Raw genomic sequence first — 21,531 nt, 5'->3', positions numbered from 1 at the left:
TATATATATATATATATATATATATATATATATATATATATATATATATATATATATATATATATATATATATATATATATATATATATATATATATATATATATATATATATATATATATATATATATATATATATATATATATATATATATATATATATATATATATATATATATATATATATATATATATATATATATATATATATATATATATATATATATATATATATATATATATATATATATATATATATATATATATATATATATATATTATATAATAATGTTATATTTTTTTACAAAGAGGGGAAGAGTATTGTAATTATACAAATTTGTTGATGCGCAAACAAATGCATAATCATTAACAAACAATAAAACAATGCATAATTTACAATTTTTATAGTAATAAATATCTTAATGTCGTTATATTCCAACTTTACAATAAATAAAGTAAAAGAAAAAGAGTTGTGAAAGAGGATATATTTTTCTTTTTGTAAATTATACTGTAAAATTTTCTCCGTGTATCGTGCAATTATCTGCGTACCGTTCATTGCTAGTTTATAAAAAAATGTTCGATAAGAATAAAACTCATCAACAGAATAAAGTCCGCGAATGTCATGTGTTTTATTTTGTGTGCTTACGAGCTTTATTTACAGATTTTTCCAAAACTAATACTTTTTATAGATTCTATAATTTAGAATTAAAAAAAAAAATGTTTTATATTTTCCATTTATATTTTCCAAATTCAACGTGTTAAAATCTCTTCCATTCGTCCTATTAAGTATCAATAATTCTCAGTATTTTTATAAATACTTTTTGGAACAAATATTATTTTTATAATGATTTATCTTTAGTATCTGTGATTGATGTATAAAAATAATATTTCTATTATATGCTAGTTGTACTATCATGTCGCAAAACGGAAATAATTAACGCGGTGATCTTCGCGATCGGTTCCAGCGAGATATCATCTCTGTGGCAGGAACGACACGGGAGCTCGTAGAAAGATAATTGGAGCGAACTACCGAATGGTGATGCAAAAACGGCCGGCGTGTAACCGACCCCGCTCTGCTTAGACAATAAATCGCTATATCGCGGTTCGTCCGACACGCACCGGATATAAAGCCGGGGACTGCGACGCAGTCAACGCGATGTCCGCGATGAAATCGATCGATCGATCGTCTGCCTGTTGTGAACCGACTCCCGTCGACAGGACGCGTCGTTGGGGATCCTTTTCGCGGATACGCTGCAACCCTCGTGGAATGTATCATCATTACGCGGTCCGGCGGCTTCCGGGCCAGTTCGCTCCGTTAATTGCGGAGAGAAAGCGCGTAATCGCGTTTTCGATCGCCCCCCCTCCAGCAGGGGGACGCATTCGGCCAGCATCAGAAAAATATTAAAATATAGCAATTGATTTCACGGCCACCCATCCCGATGTCGAGTATCACGTATCTGCAGAGAACACATGGCTCGTCCATACAAAATTTCATGACGCATTTGATAATTTTTGTTTTAAGAACCACGACGTGAAGCTCATCCTCAGTAGATTTTACAAACATAATGACATCGCGTCGGAGATATGCGTTATAAACAAACGAATTTTATACGAATAGTTGTTTGCCTATTGACACGTTCAATTTTACAGAGAACCTCAATTAAAGTCACATCAAATAAAATATATCTCGCGAGAAAAAAAATAAGCGAGCTCTAAAAGTTTGTGACGCTTTTTATTATCTCACATTTTTTCACGAATTCAAGGAGTCCGGGGGGCTCGTTATAGTCACATGGCAGATGATTTAGACACATTCAAAATGTATACATTTTTTTACTGAGTAATATTTTTTACCGTAATAGTCTCTAGGATGGAAATTCTACACATTTATTGAAGAAATATAAGGAAGAGTACTTGATTTAAGCATTTGCCGTTCCTGTTCCACGATCGATTCCCTCAAAGTCATGAATGCAAACAGCTTCTTCACCGTCGAGTGAGTCCTTTCTATGCGTCGGGATACACGTGTGTCCCACGGATAGACACATCTGGTACCGCGGTTTGCGTACGGTTTCCGCGGCATGAATCGAGATTGATCCGAGCACAATGCTTGGAACGGGACGCTCCGGATTCGAAAGTGCCCGTGTCTACGTCGAGACGTCTGCGCATGATTGACATCCGACAGGGCCACTCGAAACAGTCAAAACATTTCACCCCCGCGTGTCGCGTCTGGCCTTGACGCATCGTAGCAACGCCAATCATCCTTCTCGGCGGATTCACTGTTATCCGTAAAACAACGATCACACGGCAAATACACGGTACATTCGACATTATTTCTTTTCATGTCATTCTCATTTATGGTAGCATCAAGTTTTGAAAAGGGACCTTTGCGATCACTTAGGTATATCCTTTTAACTGTGCCATCAATATAGACATTATCAACAATGTAAATCGCGCTGCATTTTGTGCACTCTGCACTCATTCGAAAAATTCGCAAGTAATGTAGATTATTTAATATCTCTCTCTACGTCTCATTAATCTTTAGGAAAAGTTTGTACTCGACGAAAGAAACCCGAGATATCGCGTCTAACATTCTACGAGACTGTCGGCTTTTACCGATCGACAATAAGTTCACGATCAATGGAACACTTGTAAGTCGTACTACAGTTCCGTGTGCTCTCTTTCTCTCTCATACACTCGATAATCCGCGAAACCCAAAGGCGAGGGTCGAAAGGGGGTAAAGTCGTTCGTCGAATGATGGCTGTAGATCTTGCGATACCCACGATGCGCCCCAGCGCGACTAGCGTGATCATAGATCGTTGATTATCATTCGGATACATCGCACAATGCATTTGCTTGCGCTTTCGTGTTGCAGTCGCCGACTCAACAGGAGGTACTCTCGGCCCTGAAGAGACGTCTGGAGCAGACCAGCGTACCGCTCTTCCCACGGCATCGCCTTCGCATGCTCTCCAAGCTTGCCGAAGGGGCCTTCGGAACGGTAATGACATTGTTATTACACCCGTAAATAATATATATTGTATATAGTATATATTTCCAATTGGTCACGAGTTTCCGAATAAAATCATGCATCGTTTGGTATCGGCGAGCCTCGAACGATCAATTGCAATTAATTGCTAATAATACTTGAGCCTCAAAAATTTCAAAAATATGTAACGATTAATTGCTGCCTTCATATCACCCGCATTAATACTGTTCTCTAGTTTATTTTAAGAATTATTTAGACAAAGACATAAGATACGATTTATCAAGCTTTTAAACGGCATTTTATCCATCTCTCGTTTTAAGCCGTATATAAAATTATTTTAACAAAAATATTTATTATATTGTTAAAACGATTTATCAGCGTTACGATTGCGCTTACGCGAGTCGAACTATCTCGCGTAAATTTACGATGCAACGTGTCGCTGCCTCCTCCGTCGGGACGACGATCGCGAAATCAATCCGTTTGTTGGACGTCCGGGCGATTCAACGTACGCCGGATGCGCAACAATACGTCGATTAACGAAGTGCCTGGGACGCGTTATTCTTCCCCGACACAATGACGCCTCGTCGCGTCAGGGGTCGTCGAGGATAATCAGTTTAGGATGCGTTATAGTGGCTAATAATTCCCCTTTGTTTCCCGCGTCCCTCTCCTCCTCCCGGCACCGGACGACGCATCGTTAATGACGAGGAGGATCATGGAAACGCTCGCTTCGTTTCGCGCAGTTCGCCAGTTGCCGCGTCAGAAATCTGCGCGACAGAATGCATCCGCATGCACGGGGCGATTGTGCGGACTTGTCGCGAGATCGGACACGTCGATCTCGACTCGGTCGACATGCGAAATCAATCGTCTTCGTCCGATGGGAAATCGTCGAATCTCTTACTATCGTAATATCGCGGAAGGATACAGTAGTCGTGGTGCATCGCGCAATGTGCATACCGATGTGCATGACCAATTATTCTTATATTAGTTGTCGCTGCAAGACCTATCGACGGAATTTTTTAATGGAATTTTTTAACGAAACGTATCTTTGCGCATGATTATTCAATGGAAGGAATACACTTCTCTATTCCTCCCGAGGTAAAAAAGAAACTGTTTAAAACGCGGATTGTTTTGTTAAAATAATAATGTGAGAATAAAGTATTAATTTTTCTTAGCTTATATTCATTTAAATTTTCTTGTATCGTAAAAAAGATCCTACAATCTCTTTAAAAATAACGCGTCTAAGAATTTAGAAACTACAAAAGAGAATACTAAATATCTCTTGTTAAATATTCATCTATATGCAATTTTCTCGAAGTTGTATGTAATTATCTTTAATGTTGAAAAAAATTCTCCCCGTCTGTTCTGTGTAATTGAAAAGCTAGATGCAAACGTACATGTATCCTGCACTCTCGTGCAGAATTATTATTATTATATATATATATATATATATATATATATATATATATATATATATATCACTTGTATAATCGGATAATATATAATATTAACAATGAATGAAGTTAGTAAAAAACCGGCTTATGCAAAGTCACGTACGACGAGGTTCGTCAAAATCACGGCAAATTACAGAGAATTTCGGCTTTTCCTGAATTTATCCCGGTCATTTTTATGCATATACATAACGCAATTCAAACAAATTATGCACATAAAGGTATACGTGGCGGAAGCTGAAGGGATTCCGGAATACGGAACGACGACTACCCTCGGCAAGCGACTCGTCGCCGTCAAGTTTTTACTGCCGGAAGCAAGCGAGAAGGAAAAGTAAGTATACACGTCTGTATGGAAGCCGCGATTTACATTCCGTTTCGTTATAGCGACGCTCGATTGAGCGTACATGCTTTCCTCTCTAACCCGTTTCCCCCGCATATAGGACGATAAACCTTTTAGAGCCACGTAGAGAGACGCGGTTTTTACGCGCGCTAGCCGGTTGCGATTTTATGCAGCATCCGTTGTTATCTGTTGACCGATAGATCGTGAGTTATCTTGCCTTCGTAAGCGGACAGAATCTATAGCCTGATCTAAACTGATAAAGAAAAATAAAGTGCGATTTCCAGAGCGCATCGCGAGACACAAATTGATCGCAAAGCGCTAGATCAAGATGTTGTTCGTATCTAACAGATTTCTTATGCATTAACCGTTCCTCGAATATATTCCGAACGCGTTTACAACATCAACTTGATATTACATATCTTATTGCGTATGCATTGATTGAAAGCAATACTAACAGAAAATTCTTTCGTAACAACGGGATTCGCGCATGTATCGTATAAATGTAACGGAATATGCGCGCGCAAAATTGTAGCGATCGAAAGGGAAAGGACCAGCAGTGGACTGATTCGGAAGAGGCTATCCTCGTGGGGGGGTATGTATATCAAATTTGAAACTGAAAGACGAGCAGTCATACTAGATTTTTTTTTTTTGAGCAAATGCTCGCGACATACCGCGTCGCATTCGCCGAAGAAACCCCGCGGCGGCTAAACGTCCGGATACCGTCGTTCTCGGACGATCGTTCTCGCGATTATCGCGTCAGACATCAGAAAAAGGCCAGTTCGATTCCACGAATGGAACGGATTTGCATACAATGACCGGGAGAGATAGGGTATCGTGGACTTTGGCGTGCACTCCGGACCGACATATGGGCAAACCTCGTAGAGATGACAAAGCTTCCTTTCGACGAACGACGACGAAAATCGACGACCCTCTCCCATTGGATGCCGTGTCGTTCGATCGCGAGAGATCGGCCAAAGAGAAACTTCTTCAACTCTGTGGAGCAATCTGTCGGACGTCTGCGACGCGATGGAGAATAGCGAACAATTTGGCTGATTTTGCGCGCACATATTTATTTGCTGCCAGAAATCGCGCTATAACTATATTTCGTAAATGTCCTTAATAATGCAGGGCATTGTGTACAAAAAATAATTGCATATTGCATTTTACGAGAAGTAATTAATTTCTTCATCCATCTATTATTTATCATTATGTCTGTAGATATCTTTCATAGCTATTCTATTATCTTCGAAAGGATCAGTCTTTATGTAATCAATCCGCTTAATCAACCTTTACAAGAACTTAACGAAACTCGTGCAAGGGCTTTGATATTTTTTATTAAGAGAAGAGAGATCGCGAGATTTTTAGTAATCCGCGCAAGTAGAAACGATCCCTAGAGTCTCCTTTGTAATCTTTTGTATATCGGCGTGACGGAAAGCAGTCTCTCCGAGGCCCGTCATATTTTATCTCGCGCGAACGATCCTTGTATCGCGGATTCCCGACGTTCGCTCACGCAACAAGTTTCCTATCGCGCCGATGACTTATAGTGTCTCGTGACTCCGCATGCTCACTCTCCGCGTCGAAACGAGAACAGCTGTGCAAATCCCAAGTTTATATTTTTGCGCAAAAGACAAAGGATGCGCCAATTCCATATTTTTGTTACTTTAATTTTATTATTTTATTATATAAATATAATTAATTTGACGTCTCTCTTTTTTTATTACGCGCCAGCATATTTAAGATCAATTTTTTATCGTGTGTCACATCTTGTCTATTTGCACGGTGGTTTGCATCGTCCGAGCAGACTGCGGTCATGGAAGATCTTTGTGCGATTATAAATAAGAAGAGTAACGACTGCTCGTGCGACTGCTCATTCGGCCGCATCCGAAGAGACCGTGCTGACTACAGATAAGAAATGTTTTATGCGTCAAGCCCGGTATCGCGTGTCGCAGCGCGCGACCTGCGCTGACACTCTATTAAAAATAACGGGTCGGCTCAACGCTGCACCGGTTCATATCCGTTCGAGACAACGGGCAGACCACTCCTACGGAGTCCAAATTGCGGCGATAAAATTTCGTCATCTTCGAGAAATATCGGCAGCATTGGTATAACACTCGGAAAAACACCCGTACAATTTTTTACCGTTATAATTATTATTCGTATTTATTGTATCGTGTTGCATTGCCATACGGAAAAAAAAATGCTGTTGCTTCAATTAAAGTCTACGTCACGGGCTGCCACAAACATACATAGTTCATTCGATGATATTTTTATTGGACCAAATATGTGGATTATTAAAACAACTATCCAGATATTTGGTCCAATAAAAATATCATTGAATGAACTATGTATGTTTGTGGCAGCCCGTGACGTAGACTTTAATTGAAGCAACAGCATTCTTTGTCCCGTGTAAAAATCGTTGTCGAAAAAATTGAGGGATATTCGAAGTCAAAATTAATTGACTGAAACACACGCCGAATATGCATTCGCGGTATCGTAAACGCAGCCGTTGCAGTATCGGAAACATGTCGACGCAAGGGAGAGGAAATTGTACCGCGAATTTTCGCCTAATGCGACGTCATTAACTCGGCTCAAGGTCCGCGGCAACGTTAAACGGGCTAATTTGCATACAGTGGTCAACCTTTGACAGTGGGGGATCTCCCACCCACGCTGGGGGCTCGGCGCGAGATGCCGCGCGACAATCGCGCGTACCAGCTAGCCAGGGATTCGAAGTTTATGGCAAATCGATACGCACGGGGCGCCGCAGTTTTCTTAACGGCCGCATTAAGCTATCACGCGAGAGTGCCATTACCAAGTCGATCGTAAGTAAGCCCGGAGTAACGATGCTGCGTGGTATAACGTAACATCGGCCGACGCGCGTATGTGCTCGCGCTCTGGAGAACGCTTCTCTTATCCGGAAATAACGTCGCGATTCAACGAACTGGACGGTAACTATGGTCGTTAACGCTGTACGAACGTCTGAACCCGCAATACGGAAAGCGCGTCACGCGATACGAGAATCATTACGATGAGACGATCGCTGGAGACCATTTACCTTCCGCTGCCCTAACATTGTACATATAAAGCGCTTTTCCCGCACTTGCATATTTTCAAGAATCAGTTAAGATTTGATGCATTTGAAATATTATATAAATATATAATAATTGTTAAAGTAATGCGCAATGTAATTGTCACAATGATAAACAAGATAATAGAAAATGTAAATGAAACACATAATGAAACTTTTTTCATTTCGTAAAATCTTCGCAGAGAAAAAGAGAATCTTAATTAATGATTAATGGTAATTCATTGTGATAATGACTTACGGAAACTGGCTTCATCTCGAATAGGTTGGACTTTCAAAGAGATGTGAGGATCCTAGCTGCTCTGGAAGATCGCAATATCGCTCGGGTTCTGGGCGCCTGTTACCGCGAGGAGCCCTACTGCGTGGTGATGGAATATCTGGAACACGGGGATCTCTGTCAGTTTCTCAAGACACACATCACCGCCGAAGACGCACATTCCATGCCGATTGGCGTCAAGACACTTAGGTAACTCTCTAGTGACGTAATGTGACATTAATCGTCATTCGAATTCTAGTTTTAGGCGAGGAAGGTCTAGAACAATCTCTCCTTTCAGTTACAACGCCGATTTCTGCAATTATTAATCGACAATTAAAAATTACTTCGTTAAACGGTAATTTTTTTAATTTGAAGCTAATTAGTGGTGAACAAATTTGAAAATTATTAAATTTTCTTTTTTTATATTTCTGCTAGAATACAATACATACATACACACATACATAAACACACACACACATATATATCGTTTCAATTATCTTTTTGTTGACTTGTTATTTCATTGATATAACGAAAGAATAGAGTTTATTAAAATATCCATTGCCATTTTTCGAAAAAAATGGCACGCGTGCAGAATGTTTCATGTAACTGCCATAGAAAATTGAACGTTCCAATAAAAACAATACAATATTTAAAAAAAAAATATCAAATTGGAGCAACTTTCGCGAATAAAATTGGCGGGAGATCACCGAGCGCATATAACCGTGTTAGTAAACTGTTTGAAAGCAATATCGCTTTATCGAGGAAGAAAATATACTTGGTTAATGCAAAATAAAGATAAATAAAGATTTTCGAACGATATTGATCTGTTCGCAATCTCACGTCAAAGCACTCGAAAGAGCTTTGCGTTTACGTATATATATAATTTGAGTTGATAGATATTATAAATTCCAATTTACCCGCCGGATTTTTTCATAACATGATAAAAAAACCAGTAAATGGCATTAAGTTTTGCATTGTAGATAAGCCTTGTGCTTCCCTAACATATTTAGTAACGGCATCAAAACTTTGTAATTTCGCATATTAAGACTCTATGTATATTTCACTGAAGTCTCGTTAAAGATAAAGGAATATTAATGTCATTCGTCGGATGCTTTCAATAATCTTGATATTGGCATTCACGATATTTATAAAAAAATGTAAAGTATAAAAGTTTGTTGTTAAATATTTTGATTAACATTGCAATTCAAAAATAATTTTTTGAAGTGTCAAAATCGTTTTAAAACCATCGAATAGCATTATCGTGGCAATCGCGATTACTTTAATACGAAAAGAGCTAATTGCATCATATAATTTTACCAGTTTGAAAAAGAAGTCTAACTGTTCGCTACCTGATATTAATCAATAGCCTATTATGTAGATAACACATTGCCGGCAATTCATTATTGTAACCAGGTTTAAAGTATTCGAGATTACGTCTCTCGAAGTGCCGCAATCGTCTCTAACGAACCGGGGCTCGGTTTCATTTCCGACGAACCGCCCTCGCTACAGTTAACACGCGATAAGTTTCCCCGGCGCAAGTTTGACGCGTTTATTAATCGTGAGCGACGCACAGTCCCCGGATTCTCGTCGACCTACACCTCGGAGGAATCTCTCCGAGGCGGCGGTGGCGGTCGAGAGAGGATTCACAAGTGCGAATACCTTAACTTCGTCGTAGGAAGCTCACGCCACTTCGTCGTCGTTTCAGTTTCAACTGTCTCATCTACATGGCGGCGCAGATCGCGTCGGGCATGCGGTATCTGGAGAACCTGAACTTCGTTCATCGGGATCTGGCTACTAGGTGAGTACAATGGGACTTTGTCGAAACGAATCTCTCTTGCGCGGATTCGCTTTCATCTCCCGAGAATAAACTTACACTCTACGAACGCTTCTTTATCATCCTCGACCGGTATTCACTCTGTATCTAAACATTCTATAACTCTCTCATTTCAAGTTTACATAGAAGTACGTGATCTATACATTAAACAATTCAAACTTATAGATAAGCGAATACTTTTAGATGGATGCATCTTATTATAATTCTGTAATATACACGTATGTATCTTAAAAATCAAGATGAATTTATACATTACATATATTTTTTTATCTCATATATTCAACAAATAGTATATATTTAAAGATTCCTCTCTGTTATATAAATTTGTGAATAATTTTGATTAGATGAGACTAAAGAATGCATCAAAGATTTGGATAGAGAAGTGTATAAAAAGTCCTTCTCGCTTTGATGTACGGTACATGTCAAGCAGATAAGACTACAAACAAGGGACTCTTCTCTGTCGACGCGAAGAAAATTACAAAGCTTTCGCGGTGGCAGCAATACGCGCGCGCGCGCGCGCGAAGGGAGTTGTAATTCACGGGGATGATCCCCTGCCGCGGAACAAGTTGAAAAACGCAATTTCGCGCCGTGCAATTTATTGAAAAGTAATTTCAAAAAAGTCGGTCGCGAGACCACTCACGAAAGAGGTACCGACGCAGCCTAAACGTCGCGGCATGTTTTTTACGTTATTGCGGAAAGGATAAATGGATTCGCTATGGCTCTTGATTTATTCGCCTACGTAAACTCACTCACCCGTTGGATGTATTTTTTCCCGCCTCGTTTCTCGCTTCATCGATTAACAAGACGCCGTTCGCTCTATCGGGGGGGGCTTTAAATCGTCGAAAATCATCTTTCGATGGATGCGCCTTTCAATCTGATTCGAGACTATGCCATCTGCTTTAATTGGCACAGTCTAATAACTGGCAGAGATGTTCTCTCGTCGCGTATGTGATCGTACTCGGGGGACGTGTATGTACGAAGAGGGAGGATTTTACTACGGCGATGCACTCGTTAAAACGGGAGGACAGGGCACCGATATCGATTCTCCCCGTTACACTCTCAGGATGAAATTGAATTATACCACTCCCCGTGCAGTGCATTTCCATAAGCCCATTTCCTAAACAAACCGAGCCGAGAACCGCATGGGAAATCAACGATTTGTTAGTGAATCGTCGCGAGGAATGCAGCGAGAAGAGCACACAAGCGGCTAGTTATTTCCGTAAGTGAATACTGGTACGACTTCAGTATATCGGCGACGGAAAATGTCAGCGTTTCACCCCCCTTTTTTTTTTTTTTTACCCAGTCGCGCATTCAATCGTCGTAACTATCTGGATCAGCTTTTGGCATTGTGTCCCTCGCAGACCACTCGCGCAAAGTAATTCCGTCGAGTTTTTCCTGGCAGGAACGCGCGACTTTGAACGCACAATAGGCACCTTCCTCACAATCCGACATAATGGTCTAATACTTGTTATATTCACGATCGATATTTTCCTTTCTCGCACTAGAAACTTTTCCCTTTCATACCTCTGATATCTCGATATTACGTGTAACTCGAGATTATTGAGAAAAGGCCGCCGCTTTTTTTCGTCCAAGCTCATACATTTCTAATATCTTTAGATCAAGCTACGTTTTTCGCTAAAAGCGTGGCCGTTAAAAAATTAAGAACCTTGTGAACCATTTTCCGTTGATTAAAAGGTAATATGCAAACATTTATAAAATTTATAAAAATATACAAACTATACAAAAATATGCCAACTATAAAATATCGTAATTTGAAAATCTACATTTGATATTGCGTCGCTTATTCATTAATTATTCCGTCATAACATTTCTACCATATAACCATATTATTTCTTTGTGTATATTTTCTTTTAAATTCCGTAATTTTTCTCGGATAAATTCCGCATTTAAGCTGCAAATTTTTAATATTACTCGCGCCGCGAAATATTCGTAATGATCCTCAAACCATATAATGTATACCAGCGAGCGATACCGCGATGACCGCCAGTCGACGAATACGAAGTGCAACCCGTATATAGAATGAAGTCCATCTACGTGGCTGTTATTGAAATGCAATGGCCATCTCGCCGAATCGATAGGACGTTTAGATGCACATATGCATATATGTATACCTTTCGCACACCCACGCCAACCGAGTCCGAGTTCTCATAACACGCGGGACCTAGTTTCCGGCTGGACAGTGTCTCTCAAACTCTCGCTCGCAAACATTAATAGTAAAGCGAAAGACATTTCTTGCACGAATGATGATATCAACTCTGTCAGCACTCTTAAGAACAGGGTTTGAATCGTCGATTGCAGAAATAGCTTCAGAAGTATCGGCGAAACTACTTTTATGTCATCTCTATCTCTCTTTCTCTCTCTCTCTCTCTCCCATGTACTTGACATACAATTCAATCAATAAAGCACTAATTTAGAAGATAAAGAAGATATAAATTATATAATATAGATAAAACTCGACGTGATCATTATTTTAAATTTATAAATTTTCACGATAACTTTCACGATAATTGACAAATTACGTGTTCACTGTAATACTCGAAACAAGATACTTAATTTATGTTACTGGCATTTTCATGACAAAATGCTAATGGCGCTACAAATTTCAAAATATTTTCAACAGCATTCGCGAGAGAATAGAATGTCCACGCTTGTGCGATTGCGGCGGCTATACAATCCCTTAGTTAATTTTTTAACAAGCTACACATGAAGCTTTATAAAATTTTAGTGGCACTCGCATCGAAACCGCGAACGCGTTATCTCTGTCTGTGCTTTTGTGAGAAAAAAAGCGCGATACGATCCGATCGCATTGCAAATAGATCGATACCTTTTGGTACAGGCTCCAGGATTTAATCAAAATTTAATCAGAATTTAATGGCACCGCTGAACTTCCACTTTGATGGCACACGTCAGCGTGACGAACCGACGATATTCAGTGAAATAGCGACCGTATGGGAATTCCACCATGGGGCATAAATTCTTCGTGACTGGCGGCGTCAAAAGAGAAATGGACATTGCGGATATCAATGGCGCGTACGCGATGCTTTCGAAATGCATTTCTGCCCTTTCTATCGGACGATCTCTGCGCGCGATTTTTTTGTCGCCATAAATGTGAAAGAGAGCCAACCGAAACATTTTTATTCATTTAAATCGAACCCCCCGGCGGAGAATTTTAAATTGTGGAGCTTAAACAGAATCGGAGAACGAGAATGTACCTCTCGTCCGAGACAAACTGCCAATCCATCGCGGCTTCTTATTTCATTCGCCAATCCGCGGCGTATAGCTATAAAGTCATTGTGTCGGAATCGTGCCAAGTGTAAAGGAAAGAAGGAATCAATTGCTGATCAAACGGTAATGCAATTCAATTGGCTCGGATGAAAAAGGAATACAAACGAATGAGAAAATTGATAGCTGTGTGTAATGCTTTAAAAGATGGAAAGGATAGTGAATTCGCGTACAAGAGCGTTTGTTCAACCGGAAGAGATATAAAGATAGGTGATATTACACGCGAACGAAAGAAAAATCTCACCATTCACTGTAGGACGATATCACGAGTAAACGCTGATAATGTTATTTTATTAATGGCGAAGATTGATTATATCGGGGCAGATACTACGAATAGACGTACATTTAAATAAAAGAGAAAAAAAGAACGGAAAAAGCCTGCATTCTATATGTAGCTATTTCGCATTCCGGTAAAAGAGATTTCCTTCATCCTATTTTGAATCGCAAATGTATGCCGGGCGAGTTTTCTTTAAAGTGTAGATAGTACTTAATATCGGACCCCTGGTATCTCTCTTCTACTATTGATTCTTACATTTGGAATATTACGCGGTTTTGTTTTCGCATTTACAATTCTAATCCCAATAACATTTACTTGGCAAAGATCTCTCTAACATGTATTTCAACATAGAATTTTCTTACAGTTCATTAATACAGAAATGTAAAATTTTTTACACAAACATTACGCTCTTCTGCAAACGAAGAATTTTCTTCAAAATCTTGCTAAAAAAATCTCAAAATATTTTCATTCTTTATTTTTACAACATGCCTTTTTGCGATAAGTATAAGTATCAAATATCGACTTGAACATTTGTAGACTTTCGATATTTGTCGTTTTATCCGTAACAATCATTCGGTTTCGCTGACTTCAACATTAAATCTAGAGTGCAATTTCGAGGGGATGCTACGATTCTCCTTATCCGTCCTCGAAGATACTGGAAACCTTGCGCGAGAGTTTTATTCTCCGCTGACGAGAGCTTACGCGTTCGAATAACTGGTTAAAAATTCAAAGAACGACTTTTCCCGTACGCTCACGTTTCCCCGCCGTATACTCTCGCCCTTTTTCCCCACTTTGATCAGAGCCATTTGTTTCTTTTGCAACGAGCATATCCAATATTCAACTTTCAATCCAAATTGGCCGAACGTTCAACTTGAACGTCGATACTTCGTCTGAACCTCGACTTCATTATACAGCCACGTCAATCGGCCAAGTACACTTAACGTTCTCGTTCCTATCAACAATAGCGGCGGCTCTTGCGTCAAATGGCCAAGTGATTCCAAATTTAACTTCAACTTGTGCAACTTGCACAATGACAGACGAGTCTCTCCTTATCCAGCGAAGAAATCGTCAAAGATGTAGACATTCCGCTCTTTCACAAGAAAGCCTGCCTTTGTGCTGATTTCGATTATAGGAGGCAAAAAGGCCTTTCGCGTCATATTCTTAGCCTAATTTTGACTCGATCTTTTATGATCCTTCTTGTTCACATTTTTGTAAGTGAGCCTAATATACTATCATCAATTATCCTCGTTTCTCAATAATTCTAAATTTAAATTCCTTTCTATTAAAGTGTAAAATGAGAGATAAATAAGATAATAGATAAATTGTGAAATTAAAATAATAAACTAAAACATTCTAACAGTGGTAATTACTATTATAATAATCTTATAATTGCGATTAATATTGAAATAGTAAAAATTAAGAGGTAAGATTCTATGGAATATTCCTTCTCTTAATGTATTATATCTATTAAAATAATATCTTTAGAAATACACATTGACGATTTGAAATAATTATAATTGAAATTTAATATACAAAATATCTAAATATTGAGTAATATAATATTTAATATATCATTAATTACTATTAAACAATAAATTATTAAAAAGACTAATAATAACACAGGAATATATTACGAAATTAATGCGTAGACTTTCGATCGGTTGTTTACGTTTATGTTTTATGAATTATTTATTTATTTATTTATTTTTTTTTTTTTTTGCTTACGTGCTCTCTCTTTCAAAATTATTATTTATGAAATTAATGCAAGCGATCAAAGTTCTAACCACTAGATTATAGAGCGGAGATCATCACATCTGATTTATACTGCAACAGCTTCAATGCGAGGCGTGAACGCGGCTTATTGCATTACTGTCGTACTCTGCAACAGGGAGGACCGGGGTCAACTCCATCGACGCAATAACCCGATGGCGAAGTAGCCAATAGCAATGATCGATAAAGCGCCCCTAATTAACCAGGTTCTGCCGCCAAATTGGAGCTTTGTTCTATCGGCGAAATTAATTGATTCTATCTATTCTATACCAATGCTCCATGGATAACGTTTGGCTGGCCGTTTCTCAGGTAGCGAAGATTAGTTCGTCTTTAAAGCGAGCCGGTCAATGTCTGGGGCTTTGAGCCGAGTTGCATGAATGCTTTCCGTCTCTAAGTTCTCCTCAGGGGATCCTCGAACGTACCTCTCGTGAAACCCGCTCAAAGGATGAGTGGATGAAATATCAAACACGATAAGATTAAGTAACTCTATATATCCATGTATTATAATATTAACAACAAGATTAAAATATACCGCTATCTCAGCGCGGATGTTGTTGAATAAATATTTTTTATCGTTACACATCTTCTCTTATAGAGAACGATTTACGATAATCGTTGCGCGACAATCCGATTAAATATCTCTGTGCTTAAACAGGAAACGTAGCTCGACCACATTCGTGAGTAAATGCCATTGAGCTGATTATAACATACTGGAGTGAGCCTTCAAGGGTGGGGGAATGAAAAGGATGCATATATGCCGGGTGGATCGCTATCTTTGTCAGAAATTCGCTAATTGGTTGAAATCATTATAGTATCATAATGAAACACATTGACTTCGTATGTATTTTACGCATTGAAAGAAAAATAAATAATTCACAATCATTTCCAATTTTATTGTTTGGATTGATAAATGAAACCAGAGCATTTCCTGAAAGCTACGTATCGCTGTATCGCTTTTATTGCTAAATATCTGATGAGAGTTTTTAACTCAAGTAGTAAATGTAAAAAGAGATTTTCAATTAAAAATATATCTGCCTCTTTCTACTCTTGGCTTCGATTTCCTATAGAATAATATAGGGAAAGCTCACTACAGTATACTATAGAGTTCGCTAACAAATGCTGTATGTAGACAATCATTCTCGTTTCCGGTTGACTACGATGTACAGAATGAGTATGCAGATTGCATACGCGGGCACGCTATGCGCTCCACATATGTACCAACGAGAGATCAATCCGGTTGCACCTCTTTCGTTTCACGAAACGTGAGTCGAAAAGTATTTAATCTAATCGATAACATTGAAGGGAAACTCGCAAACTCGAGTGACTGTTATTTATAATATGCCATTCAGCATCCAGGAATATCTTAAAAGATCGAAAAGTATTTTAAAGTCAAATCATTATATCATTCGTGCAAACAATTACGAGTATCTGGCATAAATGATCGAATAAAATAAAAATAAAAATGTAAAAAAACGTAGATTCTTGTCAACTTGATAAAATAAACATAAAATCATCTCGTATTCTCTATAAATTATAATTTTGCTTGCAGAAATTGTTTGGTTGGTAAGGCTTATCATATTAAAATCTCGGACTTCGGCACGGACAATGAACTGTACGCTTGCGATTACTACAAAGTCGATGGAACTATGCCGTTGCCGGTACGATGGATGGCCTGGGAGTCAATATTTCTGGTAAGTTACACGATTTTTTATCTCCAAGGTGTGTCAACGGATATCGAGATATGACAATTTATTCAAGTGAAACAACTGTAAATCGTAACGCGTCAAATAGTAACGTGGATTGCATCTAATTTTCAGGGAAAATACACGACCAAGAGCGATGTGTGGGCTTTCGCAGTTACTCTCTGGGAGATTTTGAACCTCGGCAGACGCATCCCTTACGAGCACCTGTCCGACGAAGAAGTGGTGCAAAGCCTGCGGCAACTGCATCACGCCGCCGATTGCAACAACGTTAATCCCGAGGATGGCTGCAAGGAGGATTCTGAAAATATCTTTGATTATCTACCGCGACCCACCGCCTCCTCCAAGGACATCTACGATCTGATGCTCGAATGCTGGCGACGAGAGGAGAACGAGAGACCGACTTTCCGTGAAATATCGCTCTTTCTGCAGCGTAAAAATCTTGGATACGCTCCAACATCCTGATATTGAGCCCCGAACTTGAGCAAGCGCGACGTTTTTAATAATCATCCCCCGAATCGGAACAAGTTCGGTTCTGAAACGGGTCGACGAGCGTGCAGGCAATGTCCTCATTCGAAGAATTGCAAGGAGCGAACGACGAGTGAGTGAGAGCGACTAGCGAAAAAAAAAAAAGAAAGATGATAGCGTGAAAAGAAGACAAATATATATCACGACATCGAAAAGATAAGTACAACGATGGAATTTTATTTCCTGTCAACGACTGGGATTTGAAGTTTTATGACAGAAATCGATCGTCCTTTAATTTTATTTCGATTTACATCTTTTTTTTTCGCGGAGTAATAACACGTGTAATAACGGACAGAAAATACAGTTAGAATAGATAGAAGAGGAGTAAACGTGAGAGTCGATGATTCATTATACCAGAACTCATCATAAACGAATCATTCGAGCTATCGCGTGCCTCCGCAAATAAGAGACTGATACTCCGTGGAAAAATTATTATTAACGAAAGTGCATATCTTATCGATCTAGAGCACGACGTCGCGAGAATAGATCAAACATCGGATCTTGATGCGAGTACTCGCGACAGGATTGTGCAACGATCTATATAGCGAAATAAGCGTAGAATTCTTTCTCGAATGTAAAGAAAGGCAAAGACGGATACGAATCTGTGAATATGACAATCGGACGAGAGCAGAATAAAAACTTGCCCGTCGTAGATAGCCGCTCTGTGGAGAATCTCCGATAGCTATCGAGAGAGACGGATGTTTGCGAGATCCTTGAAGAAAATCATCTCGCAATCGTCGAGAACTTAGGAGCAATACCATGTAACTGTAATACAGCTGTGAACATTCCTGCACGGATGGGTACCTACACTAGGCGCGACAATTACACGAATAGGAAGGGGATCGTTACTTAAGAAGAATAATATTAGGATTTCTTCGAGATTATATCATTTCGATTAAGGGTTTAATGCAAAAATGTGAATCACATCGACGTACGGCAATATAGCAGCTACGATATTAGACGCTAGAATAACTATTCAAGTTAATCGTAAAGCATTATAACTGACAATGAGTGTGTTTTATGAACGTGTGGGTGCCTATTTTCTCTCTCTCTCCCTCTCTTTTACTCTCCTTGAAAACGTATATTATATATATATATCGCCCAGATATTTTGAACCTATTTGTGAGATGAATCTACATGTGATTTACATCGCGAAATTCTTTATCGTCACGAAACATATCGCGAAACGACGAGTGATTATCGTGTAGCATTAATAACGTTATCTCTCTCTCTGTCTCTCTTTCTCTCTGTCGCTCTCTTCGATGGTGAAGAAATTAATCGTCTTTTTCTAATGTTATTTTTTGTTTGTGAACAGATCCGTGTGAAATGTAGCATATGTGAGAATACTTAAATAACTTCAAAGACAGCCAGACATGACTGTAAAGATTTCTCGATAATACATGTTTATTCGAACGATATCATTAATTGCAATCGCAATTAATTACTTGTACGTGAGTGGGATTCGTTAATATTAGAACACTAGACGAATTATCGTAAGTTATAAACGCAAGTAGACGAAGAGTAATTTTACCTATTCTGCATTAAAAGACGGTTATAGACTACGTATCATGTGACTATGACACATCATAATTGTAACTTTATATGATAGGCGGGATCAATGAAATTAGGATATTGTACAGATAGGCGTACCGTAGTAAGGAACGTTATCATTGCATTTTTCGGGAATGATGGATGTAATTAAACGGACAGAAAAATCGAACTGTCCTTCTCTGAGAGCGTTATACACTCGCTTGCAATTTAACATTAATGTGAAAACGTACGGGAATTGTTTAGCTTCCGACAAAATGTTCGTAGTGAGGTAATAAGTTTTGACGAGTTCGACCTATCGGAATGTTTTTTCTTAAAAATAAAAAAAATAAATGAGAGCACGAAGAGAATATAGAAAGTAGCCCATAATCAGCGTTTTAAACTTTAAAATTAACAATGAACTCGCCATGTCATTATCTCCATCGTACATACATATTCAACTCCGATAATTTCTCTTAATTGTCTTTTAAGTTACGCGTATTTATATACCAGATGGATACTATTATAACTTATATGCGACATTTAGCGAATAGGCGCGATGTTACCGTTATATCATTAAAAAATACTATTTATATAAATTAAAATGTATTGCTACATAAGGAGTAGATGATACGGAGGCATAGCCATATGTAGTTAAAATACGCGTTGAATTTAAACGTAACTGGAATTGCTTCTATATCACCGAGATCGAGATGTCTTAAGGCAAATGAGAAAAGAAAAAAAATTACGGTCAATGCAAATTCAATTCATATGGATTACGAGGTAATACAGATAGGCAATTTTTAATCCTGTCAGAGGTAAATAGTAATAGTCCATTGATTATGCATTAAGTGTAACATTCTAAATGCGTAATTTAAATTTTGTATAAAAGCGCCGGTCAACAAATATCAATAATTTCGTGTCGTCGCGAAATTTTGGCCAATCCATTTTTCGTACTGCGCGATTGTGACTGAGTTGAAACAATAATACCTATTGTCGATACAATTTTAGTCCGAAGCAGGCTGCCATTACTTTTAGAATGATAATAGAAAGAATGAATTGTAGTTGCGTTTAGATTCGCCAATACAAGCATAACGCTGCCTTTGGCTATATTGTTGCCCCTTACTGCTAACGAGTAACTTACTTGTCTACTCATGTGATAATTTAGTATATTCCTACGTACCTATCTCTCTGTACCTACCAATTCGAAAATCTTGCTAGCGAAAGGATTATTCGAATATATTTTATTTTTATTATAAATCATAATTCAGATAAAAGATCAGATATTTGTTTAATTTTCTTTAAGAAAAGATTGAAATGCAAAATAATTATAGAAAAGACATAAAGACTTTTTACGTTAACATTTAGCAGTTTCATATTTGTATCACCATAAATCTACCGTATATATACAGTTGCTCCATAATTTACTGCAAATCGAAAATTAGAAAGAGAAGTGAGCAATATGAAATAAAATGCAAACAAAACATACTTAATCCTTTCTCTATGTAAAGATTTGCTATTATGATATAGATAACTTATTTCTACCCAGCGTGTCCTTTTTCCAATGATAATTAATTATATCCTTTGTGAACAAATCGAGCTCTATCAATGGTATCACCGAGGTAACCATACAATATCAGAAACGAATAATAATCGAATATTTTGTTCGAGCATTGTAAAATATATATGAACATGCTAGATCGGTAGAAAATTTTATTTCTCTTAAAAGGCCTTACGTGTTACTAAGCTCAATTTTAATTGCAGCGATATCTCTAAATCCTTATCACGACACCGCTAATTCCTTCGATATATATTTTTAAACGCGTATGATCGACAATCACGCTTGCGCCTCGGAATTTTAGAAAATATTTTTAACACTAATCACTTTCTTGAAACTATAATCGACAGAATTGGCATTTCATAATTATTTTCATAGTATAAACATGATCTCTTTATAAAGCAACCTGATTTTCATCAGTCGAACATAATTTTAATATAATTATAATTATATAATTCTATTAGCGCAAAGAGAAAAAAGACGAAAAGATATTGTGCTTTATATATATATCATAGCCTAACAATATGCCAATTCATGAAAGAGAGATAATTTGCATGATCCGATAATCGTGTTTTCAGGACAAAAATGAACATTGTAATTCCATTAATAATGATATATTAATATCGTGCAGTATCACGATTAATATCATGTATTCGTATATCGTATACGACCGTCATGTTTAATTTGAAAATTATTTCACATTTTCACAATGACTACATCGTACAAAGTAATATCACTACGGCTAAAGATCGCGTGGCAATGAAATTAATATACAATCATTGTATGAATATTTCGTTCACGCAAACACACATGAGAAATATTATTTCGATATACCTGATTGTTGACCTCTATGTTGGAATATCGAGGAGTCTACAGGTAATCGTGGGAAAACTGGGAAGAGCTCATCTAGTTATATCTTCTATCTAGGTA

At 38.1% G+C, this 21,531-nt stretch overlaps 1 protein-coding gene across 1 annotated transcript; it reads left to right on the top strand.

Annotated features, from left to right (window-relative positions):
- The first annotated feature begins 1,959 nt into the window (after window positions 1–1,959).
- On the top strand, window positions 1,960–21,105 carry LOC138944277 (discoidin domain-containing receptor 2-like). The gene is made up of 8 exons (XM_070315187.1): window positions 1,960–1,988; window positions 2,538–2,643; window positions 2,808–2,990; window positions 4,648–4,757; window positions 8,114–8,314; window positions 9,810–9,902; window positions 16,838–16,979; window positions 17,106–21,105. Exons 1-8 carry the CDS (start codon window positions 1,960–1,962, stop codon window positions 17,451–17,453), a joined length of 1,212 nt encoding a protein of 403 aa, XP_070171288.1. The 3' UTR covers window positions 17,454–21,105.
- Window positions 21,106–21,531: the final 426 nt, after the last annotated feature.

The sequence above is a fragment of the Polyergus mexicanus genome, unplaced genomic scaffold (assembly GCF_030449975.1).
Source record: "Polyergus mexicanus isolate NDT 795.1 unplaced genomic scaffold, iyPolMexi1.0 SCAF_140, whole genome shotgun sequence".
NCBI classification, from domain to species: Eukaryota; Metazoa; Arthropoda; class Insecta; order Hymenoptera; family Formicidae; genus Polyergus; species Polyergus mexicanus.
Note: the sequence above shows the minus strand (reverse complement) of the source record. Positions and strands in the feature narration are given on the sequence as shown.

Bases quoted from the DNA above. Each gene is read 5' to 3' on its own strand.
- LOC138944277 (XM_070315187.1), top strand. From the start codon at position 1,960: ATGAATGCAAACAGCTTCTTCACCGTCGA. The intron at 2,644-2,807 runs GTAAGTCGTACT...GCGTGATCATAG, and splicing joins TCACGATCAATGGAACACTT to ATCGTTGATTATCATTCGGA. The intron at 9,903-16,837 runs GTGAGTACAATG...TTTTGCTTGCAG, and splicing joins CATCGGGATCTGGCTACTAG to AAATTGTTTGGTTGGTAAGG.